We start from the raw sequence: 10,205 nt of genomic DNA on the forward strand, positions 1-10,205 counted from the left end.
GGCACCTGAACTCTGCCTTACATCCTGGTGACGATTTCTGACTGTGGGGAAAGCTGGCCACAGCTCACAGCCATTCTTCTGTCACTGCAGAAAATGTCACTTGTTTCGGTCCTAGGTTACCTACATTCCTCCCAAATCTGGAGCCCCAGTTCTTCCATTGTCAAAAATCAGTCATACAGAATCATGAAACCAGGACTGTAGAAAAAGCTGTTTACACGAATGGAAGGAATCTAGCTGCATTGTACCTTTCCTATAGTGTACATTTTTTGTGTCTCTGGTTTTGGAGCTTGGTCACACATTTGCACCCTGCATTAGGACCATGGTGGGTTGATATATATGTTCCCAATGTTGATATAGTGAGGCAGGTTGGAAATATATATAATGGGCTGGATTCGCTATTGAGACCTATCCCTTATCTGCCATTTAGGGTGTGCAAAGAGACTGTAAACTGGCTGCAAATTGCCAGCAGACTTTCCTTGTTTAGGTGCGTTCCCTGCTGGCATAAGTGTCAGCTCCAGGCTTGGTGTCTGATGCCCCTGACCTAGGGGGCATGTTGGGGGTAGAGGACCAGGGAGGGGGTATAGAGCTCTTCTCTGCATCTATCTTCTGCTCCAGAGAGTCCATTAAGGACTCCAAATCAGAGGTGGAGCTTATAGCCCCCTGGAAGTCACTCTAAGTGGCATCAGTGGGGGTGGGGCTAGTCCCAAGAATCAAGGAGATGGAACCAGCACCGTGAGCTCCCCAACAGCACCATCACCCCATTTCCTGTGCTGAGCGGAGCCTAGGTACAGGACAGAATCAGCCTCAGGGTCTCCAGTCCAAGGAGAGTGCTACAGTCATCAAGCTCCACAACTGCTTTAGCCACACAATCATTTCACCAGATGGTTTCAATCAGAGGCCGGGTCCTCAATGGCCAGAGGCCACAGGGAGTTTGTTAATTACTTCAGCACAGATGGCTAATACTTTGTCCTTCTCTCACTGACGAGGCATCACAGGGGCCTCTGTTAACACAACCACCCTTTGGGCTCTTGCTTTTAAAAGAAGTAAGGCGCTGATGACTCCAGCAGAGTAAAAGGGTGGCTCACTGGTGATGATGACCCCTGGGGAATGCCCCTGCATAGGGGACCTTTGCTGCTGGCACACACAGCTGGCATCTGGGCTCTGCACAGGTTTCCTGTTGCTTTGCTCATTAAAATGTTCAGTCTCCTCTGAACATATCCATTGTTGCCCCAGGCGCAGCAGCTGCTCCCAGTGAGAGATTTCTTTGTGGTTTGGGGAAGAAGGTTGATGATCTCTTGGCTAAAAAATGTAAACAGCTCAAATAGCTGCAAAACCAGTCAAGCCCTGCAGCACCTGCGGTTTGGTGCAGCCTGCTGGAATGCTTATGAGTGCACCATTCAGCCAGCTGCCCCCCTCCCTGAGACCCTGGTTAATAGCTGTGGCCTGGTACATGGCAAGGGAATCTCCCTTTCCTTATTCTTCTATGAGGAGTCAGTGCGCTGGTCACCCAATGGCAGAACAGCCAAGGCCTGTTACTAGTCAAAGGGGCTGCTGTCCGTCTCTCAGGGCTTGTCTACACATACGACACTGCAGCTGTGTCGCTGCAGTGCATCTGGTGAAGACCCCATATGCCAACGAGAGAGTTCTCCCATCAGCATAACAAAACCACCTCTGCGACAGGCGGGAGAAGCTCTCCTGCCAACATAACACTGTCCACACCGGAGCTCATCTTAGTATAACATATGTCGCTCTGGGGGGTGGTTTATTCACAACCCTTAAGGATATAACTTCTGCCAACATAAGTTGCAATATAGACATAGCCTCAGCCTCTTTTCACTCGCAAAACCTCCCCTTCCCTCATGTTAGTGTCCATTAAATAGCCCTGCTCACTCTACCCAGCTGTAACAAATTACCTTAATGACCAGGCCTCAACTCGCCAGGCCTCAAGCTGGATGCAAGACTCCGGTTACCATGGATGCAGAAGGCTGCATGCAGTTGACAGAGATAGCCTGCAAGAAGCAGGGAATGAGGATTCTCAAGGCTTGTCTGGGGTTGTGCCTGTCTCTGTTTTTCACCTCATATAAGCCTCTTCTTATTTCATCCACCTCGCATACCTTCCATCCAAAAAGCACAAAAGCCCCATTGCCATTAGCAACCTCTTGGACTATATAACACTTGAAGAATTTGCATGCTCAAAACACAGCTAGTGATGTAGGAAGCTTCCTCTCATTCCCCATCACAGCAACTGAGATCCTCTGGCTGCTGGATCGAGAAGTGCCTGTGGAGATGGTGGAAGGGCATTCTCACTTCAGCCAGATAGCAAATGACGTTTACATTTGGGGTTTTCATCAAAAATCAACAGAAAAAACAATTCCCCCCCATCTAAGATTATTGGTTTGAGAAGTGAAACTTGCAACTTCTTCCTGTTTCTTTCAATATAATTCACCGTAGGTCACACAAAGGCCTTTCACTTGTATTGTCATGTGGTGTCATGGATACACCACCTTTCCAATGGACTGTCCATAATGCAGACTGTGATAATGCATTGATGAGAAAAGGTTATGGATAGGTAGGATTTATAATTACTGATATCTTTAGTTTTGCAGAACATACTCTCCAGAATGGAAGAACTTCCCTTGCTAAAGCCAGCAGGTTTTCAGCTCACCTTCTGTGGAAGTGGAGTTCCAATGAAAACCTTGATCACAGGACATCAAGAGATGGAGGCCCAAGAGACGTTAGTAGGGGAGCTAAGCTTTTCTAAAATGTCCTAGACAGCCAGGCAGCATGTCCGTGTTTGTTTTTTGTTCACATGCACACTAATCACTGCAATCTATGTGCGTGCCTGCATTAAACAAAACTCTGTCTGCACAAACACGCTCTTAACAAGATGCTCCTTGTGTGCACGCACACGGCAATCTCTCTCTCTGTGTGCCCACGCTATTCAAGATGGAGGATGTGTGTGTGTGTGCACGTGCATAACCAATTATCAAACTCCTCCAGCTCTGCAAAATAAATTAATAATGCAATGTACAGAGTGACAGAAAAATGAGGTCTCAGTAGAGCAATGGGCTGTTTTGAATTCTCCGCATTAGGTCATTAATTACCAGCTTCTTAAAACTGAGTGTGGACAAAATATAATTGCTTCATTGACACTGCACATTCAATAACCATTTCAGCTTATTAATGTTCTTCCAGCTGTGCAGTCTAACACTAAAATGTCTTCAATACAACTTGTAAAGTATATTTCTGCTCTAGAAGAAAGAATGCCTGGATAACGTTGAGACACTGATATCCAAAAGGAATGCCTCCATAGGAAGTGATATAATATGTGGCCCAAAATCTACCCTGGATTTCTGGGTCTCAAAATCTGTTGCAGACTTTAGTCCTCACTGAGATAACACTCTTGGAAACCACACCAGAGTGCAGGTTGCAGCTGGTCCACTGCAGGATACCTGCCTGTTACTGCTGCTACTGTGTGGAGCTTCTTCTTTAGCTCAAGTGATAGAGGCCTGTGCTTTGGTAGTGAAGGTTTACAGTTCAAACAATGACGACAGCTGATGCGGGAGGGTCTCACTCCAGTACCATTTAATGGGAATTATATCTCAGTAAGGAATTGTTTTGAGGGGGTAGTGATGAATACCTTTCATCTGAAGAATGCCAGAGCATTTCACAAAATTTGTAGTGCCCTATTTATTACCGGGTCTGTGCTGGCTTCCACCAATGCAAATTCAGCCAGGAAAACAGACTCAGTAGTGGAAGTTGTGTCATAGGGAGAGCAGTGTGGATGATTTTTCAGTTTGCTGGCCATTCTGAAAAAAAAAAAGATTGTTTTGGATCAACACCAAAAAATTCAAATTTTCCCCTGAACCAGAAACTCAGAACCCAAAATGAAATGCTTTGTTTTCAGTTTGAAATTGACACATTTTTTTTAAATAAAATGTGTTAAAATAACTTGAAAAAATAAGTTTTGAACTGAAAAATCAACACATTTAGAATCTTAGGGATTTTTTTGTTTTGTTTTGTTTTTCAACAAAAACAATTAGGCAAGTTAAACAGGGACAAAACGGTTAGCTCAACACAAATCTGCATTTTGGGCTAAAAATAATTTCACACAGCCCTAGTCATGGGTGAGGTTATCATCGGCAGAAAGCAGCTGCAGTGAATCCTTCCTGGGGCTAGCAGTATTTCCTAGTGCGGAAGGATACAATCTGCAAATTGTACCATCTTGCACCAATGGATCTTAAGACTGGTGGCTCTTATTTACTGGGGCTTTTCGCACTGGCAAGAGAGGCTGGTAGAGTTCTGTTTAAATCAACAAGCTTTTTAATTGACATTGATCAATGTGTTAAATATGATTTTATTATTTTACATTGGTATTTAGACTGTGCTCTCAGTAAAAGACTTTGCCTAAGTCCTACCTGCTTCTCCACTTCTTTCAATATTAGCCAGTGAGTTGAGTGTCAAATCTGCCCAGGAGGAAAAGGGTGAGAAGCATGTTCTTCGTGCAGTCCATTCTTTGACATGCTACTACGTTCCAGCCTTGCCATAAACTCACACAGCTGGTTCCCTGCAGACTTTCAGAGCAGTTGTTTGGAATTCACTGCATAATCCAACAGAACATGATTGCTTGTACATTGATCATAGCAAGGATCTCAGCTCGTGCTTGGCTGTGCACTTACAAGACAATTTTCTTAATTATTACTCTTCCCTTTTTGTGTTTATCTTGTCCGTGAGAAAGAGAGAAAAATCTTCCATTAAGGCGAATACATTTTTCTACTCGCTGTGTTGGATAATGGTGTATAATAGACTTGTCACTTATCATCTTGTTCCCTGCCTGCCTCACACTCAAAAATTCTACAGTCACTTACAAACTTAACTGATTCCCACGCCTTCCTGAGAGAACTCCCCCTCTTGTCAGACTTGTGAATTCCTCCCAAAACTCCATTTTGCATCTCATCCATGAAATGCAAAGAAGGTGGAAATATGCCAGCTTGTTTATCTTCCCTACTCAGGAGCCAATGGAGTGTGTAGAAAGTCCCCGAAGGTAATGGAGTCTGTCCGCAAGTCAAGGGGGTAAGTGACTTCATCGGCACAGTCTATTACCTCATTTACAGAGAAGAGAATATCTGGAAACTATGGGATTTACAGGTCACTAGTATATTTTAAAGGAGACTGTAGAAAGGGGGTAGAGATGGATGCATGGCCACAAAGCTCTGATCCAGCCCACACAAACCTCACAGCCTTTCAAATGGAACATTCTGGTTGGAACTCAGCTCTATAAAGCACCTATTCATTTGGTACCTGTTTGAAGAGGACTACATTAATGCGAACTAGGAACCTTTTAGTAGGTGCTCACAGCATCCACATGGGGGAGTTACACTGCAGCACTTTGGTGCACACGGCTATTCACACCCCCATGGTGTGAACTGTGGGGCAGTGTAGACAAGCCCTTCATCGAGCACTGTATTAAGGGTCACATGAGTTGGGGAGCACTATCTAACGTGCTGGAATTATTGGAAAAGATGCTCCAATCAAGTCACCCGACTATTGTTTCAAAATACGATCTCATTTCATCAGAATAAAAATGACCAGAAATCCGTATTGGCCCATTTCACCTGTCCATTCACTAACGGTCCCAGCTCAGTAATGAAGAGGAGAGCTGTGTAAATTCTGGTGTACATGAGGGGATAAATTATTAAAAGAGTTTTGACTAGGACTTCTCTTTTGTGTGCAAAATTTGGACCTGCACTAGGGTTTATGGGGCCATGAAAGGTCTCTGTGATTTTTATTTTTTAATTTACAATTTTTTCCTCACATTTCATTTACTGACAGAGAGAGATTGCACATTCACATATTCTTAGTAGAATTAATGCTGCTCTAGGTTTACTTAGGGTATGGCTACACTTACAGTTTTGCAGCGCTGGTAGTTACAGCTGTGTTAGTACAGCTATGTAGGGCCAGCGCTGCAGAGTGGCCACACTTACAGCAACCAGCGCTGCAGTGTGGCCACATTTACAGCACTTGCAGCGCTGTTGGGAGTGGTGCATTGTGGGCAGCTATCCCACAGAGCACCTCGTCCCATTTTGGCGCTGTGGCTTGTGGGAAGGGGAAGGAAGTGTGCGGGTCTTTCCGCTTCCTGTTCCAATGCCCCGTGGTGCTTTGCTACACATTCCGAGCAGTTTGGCGGCATTATGATTCTACAGTGCTATTTCTGCGATTTTTGTTATAAATGGAGCCTGAGCTGCTGAGGACCTTGCTGATGAATGTTGCCAGCACATCACGCATGGCAGTGGAGCTATTCCTTCAGCTGCAAAGTGACAGTGAGGAGTCAGACGATGATATTGAAACGCCTGACGCTCAAGACATTCAATTGCTTGTGGCAGTAACAGACGTGCTCAGCACCGTGGAACGGCGCCTTTGGGCTCGGGAAACCAGCACTCAGTGGTGGGATCACATCGTCCTGCAAGCCTGGGATGACGAGCAGTGGCTGCAGAACTTTCGGATGAGAAAAGCCACTTTCATGGCACTGTGTGCTGAGCTCGCCCCTACCCTGCAGCGCAGGGACACGAGATTGAGAGCTGCCCTGCCAGTGGAGAAGCGGGTGGCTATTGCAATCTGGAAGCTGGCAACTCCAGACTGCTTCAGATCGGTGGCGAACCAGTTTGGACTGGGAAAGTCTACCGTTGGAATGGTGCTGATGCAAGTTTGCACAGCCATTAATTGCACCCTGCTAAGAAGAACCGTGACTCTTGGGAACGTGCAGGACATTGTGGATGGCTTTGCAGAAATGGGTTTCCCTAACTGTGGAGGGGCAATAGATGGGACGCATATTCCTATTCTGTCACCACCCCACCTGGCATCAGAGTACGTTAATCGCAAGGGGTATTTCTCCGTGGTTCTGCAAGCGCTTGTGAATCACCATGGGCGTTTCACTGACATTTACTCAGGATGGCCTGGAAAGGTGCACGATGCACGCATCTTTAGGAACAGTTCCCTGTTCAGGAGGCTGAGGGCCGGGACTTTTTTCCCAGACCGCAAGATCACAGTAGGGGACGTCGAAATGCCCACTGTGATCCTTGGAGACCCCGCTTACCCCTTAATGCCATGGCTCATGAAACCGTATACAGGGAAGCTTGACAGGAGCAAGGACCGGTTCAACTACAGGCTGAGCCGGTGCAGAATGACTGTGGAGTGTGCTTTTGGCCGTTTGAAAGCCCGCTGGCGCTGTCTTTATGGGAAGCTAGATTTGGGGAAAAGCAGCATCTCCGCTGTTATATCCGCATGCTGTACCCTCCATAATATTTGTGAAGGGAAGGGTGAAAGATTCAGTGAGGAATGGACCTCCGAGGTTCGACGCCTAGAGGATGAGTTTGCTCAGCCAGAGAGCAGGGCTAATAGGGAGGCCCAGGAAAGGGCTTCAAGGATTAGGGATGCTTTAAGGGAGCAATTTGAGGCTGAGAGCGAACAGTAATGTTTGATGCATTTGATGTGCTTTGCTGTACCTTTGTGTACAATATTTACCACTTTCAGCAATAATATAACGTAGTGAAAAAGAAAAAAAATCCTTTATTCAACATACAGTACATAAAAGGCAAGGGGGCTGGGGTGGTGGACTGTACATTCACAGGTTTGAATATGTCCTACTTTGATCACTATTCAATGTCTGCTGCACTTCAGGATTACTATGCTGCAGGGTAATGGGGGTGGAGTGCACAGGGTAATAATTGTAGTTATCAGGGCTGGTAGGTGATCATACAGGTGTTGGGGGCAGCTGGGGGTAATAAGAAACTGGCTGCTGGAGAAAGTTGTTTTGTGGAAATACTGGGGAACAAGGAAGAGGGCTTTGGGAGGGCTGTGGGTTACAACGGTACATATTTGTCTGCATGGCTACGAGAGACTCGAAAGACTCAGTTTGGCGAGCCAGGAGGCTTATCATCTGCTTTGTGGCTTTTTTGGCAGACAGTTCCTTTCTCCTGCTTTCTGTTTGCCTCCATTCATGTACACTCTGTCTCCATTCATACATTTTCTCTCTCCATTCCTGTGTCTTCCTACTTTCTCTGTTGTAGTGACTCATAACTGATTTGATCAATTCCTCTTTTGATTTTCTGGGATTTCGTCTCAAGTTCTGCAATCTACGTGAGGCCGGTGATCTGCCTGCATTAGTCAAGGTCACTAGAAAAAAGAGAGATAGAACCATGTAATACACGGAGGCTACATTGTTTATTATCACACAGTGAAGGACTTTTTAGACTTTTGGTAGCATCCTTCTCACATACCTCACATAACACAGAGAGGGCAGGGAAGCTAAGTCATGGCGAGCAATGGGGTGAGTGGTTTTCCCTCGATTTCCCCTTGGGAGTGGGAATTGACCAATGGGTCACTGGGGTTTATCTGCAATGGGTACAGGAGGTAGCTGGTGTCCTGAACAGGGGACAGTAGTGAACAGGAAGGTGATGAGCTGCTTGTGGGGGGGGGGGTGTTGGGCTTTGGTCCACGTTCACGCCGTCCTGCTGGTGGGGGGAGGAAGCACCGCGGTGCTGGATGCCTGCTTGGAGGGGGGTGCATAACACCAGAGCACACCACGTGGCTGGCTACGTGCTGGGAGGGGGGTTGGAGAACACCAGAGCGCACCTCGGTGCTGGATGCCTGCTTGGAGGGGGGGTGAGGAACACCGGAGCGCACCTCGGTGCTGGATGCCTGCTTGGAGGGGGCGTGGGGAACACCAAAGCGCACCTCGGTGCTGGATGCCTGCTTGGAAGGGGGGTGGGGAACACCGGAGCGCACCGCGGTGCTGGATGCCTGCTTGGAGGGGGGTGCATAGCACCAGAGCGCACCGCGGTGCTGGATGCCTGCTTGGAGGGGGGTGCATAACACCGGAGCACACCGCGTGGCTGGATACGTGCTGGGAGGGGGGGTGGGGAACACCGGAGCGCACCGTGGTGCTGGATGCCTGCTTGGAGGGGGGTGCATAACACCGGAGCACACCGCGTGGCTGGATACGTGCTGGGAGGTGGGGTGGGGAACACCGGAGCGCACCGTGGTGCTGGATGCCTGCTTGGAGGGGGGTGCATAACACCGGAGCACACCGCGTGGCTGGCTACGTGATGGGGGGGGGTTAACAACAGAGCGCAATGGGCTGGGGAAACGCGAACCTGGCGCCCTGCACTCAAGTATCCCTAAATTCTCAACAGGGTTTCCTACTGCCAGACATATCACTGCTGCGTGTTACCTGGGAAGAGAGGGAGGGTCTTCTACAGCAATGTGGATACCGCCCTGGCCCCTATGCAGCTTGCCTGTGTGCAGCCATGGTCCCCCCACCCCTCGCTGCACAGTGGATCGGACGAGTTAGCGTGACCGGGACAAGGACCACGGTGGCTCTCCCGATCAACTTGAGAAAGCAAATTGCAAACACTCTTGCTGCAACTTTTCAAGAGATTACCGAGGCAGATTACAGAGACGTGATAGAGCAAATCAATGGGCTATTCCACGTTTAGGCATTCATGCAGGCAGCCATAACCAAAACCCTCCTCTCCCAAAACATAAAAATCTACTTACCCTGAGCACGATCCTCAGTTTCTTCCTCACCATCAACTTCCTGCTGCTGCGACTGGCTAGCTTCCTCCTGGCTTGAGAAGAGCTCCTGGCTGCATGTGTACTGGGACTCCGGGGTGTCTCCCTCCACGCCAGTAGCCTCACTGTCGCCGTCCTCTACAACCTCCCCCACTTCTCCCTGCTCTGAACTCTCCATCGTGCTCCTAGGATTGGCAGTGGGGTCACACCCAAGTATGGCATCCAGCTCCTGGTAAAAACGGCAGGTTGTGGGGGCAGCTCCTGAGCGGCCATTTCCCTCACGGGCTTTGCAGTAAGCACTCCTCAGCTCTTTTATTTTGACCCTGCACTGCAACACGTCCCGTTCATGGCCCCTTCTCAGCAAGGACTGCGATATCTGCCCATAGGTATCATAATTTCTCCTTCTGGAGCGCAGCTGTGCTTGCACAGCCTCCTCTCCCCAAACACTTATGAGGTCCTGCAGCTCTGCATTGGTCCATGCTGGGGCTCGTTTGGTAGCTGATTGATTGATTGATTAATTGCACTCCACACCTGGCTGAGCAAACAGGAAGGGGATTTTTAAAATTCCCGGGGCATTTAAAGTAGGGGTCAGGTGAGCCGAGGGCAGTGGAGTTTGCATGATTACCAGACAGGGT

At 48.1% G+C, this 10,205-nt stretch overlaps 1 protein-coding gene across 1 annotated transcript; it reads right to left on the reverse strand.

Moving 5' to 3' along the window:
- Positions 1-7,733: 7,733 nt before the first annotated feature.
- Positions 7,734-9,838, reverse strand: LOC127031655 (uncharacterized). The gene is made up of 2 exons (XM_050918750.1): positions 9,556-9,838; positions 7,734-8,172 (listed from the first exon to the last, which is right to left on the reverse strand). Exons 1-2 carry the CDS (start codon positions 9,746-9,748, stop codon positions 7,751-7,753), a joined length of 615 nt encoding a protein of 204 aa, XP_050774707.1. The 5' UTR covers positions 9,749-9,838; the 3' UTR covers positions 7,734-7,750.
- Between the last annotated feature and the right edge of the window lie 367 nt (positions 9,839-10,205).

Source organism: Gopherus flavomarginatus, chromosome 11 (assembly GCF_025201925.1).
Source record: "Gopherus flavomarginatus isolate rGopFla2 chromosome 11, rGopFla2.mat.asm, whole genome shotgun sequence".
In the NCBI taxonomy this organism is placed as follows: Eukaryota; Metazoa; Chordata; order Testudines; family Testudinidae; genus Gopherus; species Gopherus flavomarginatus.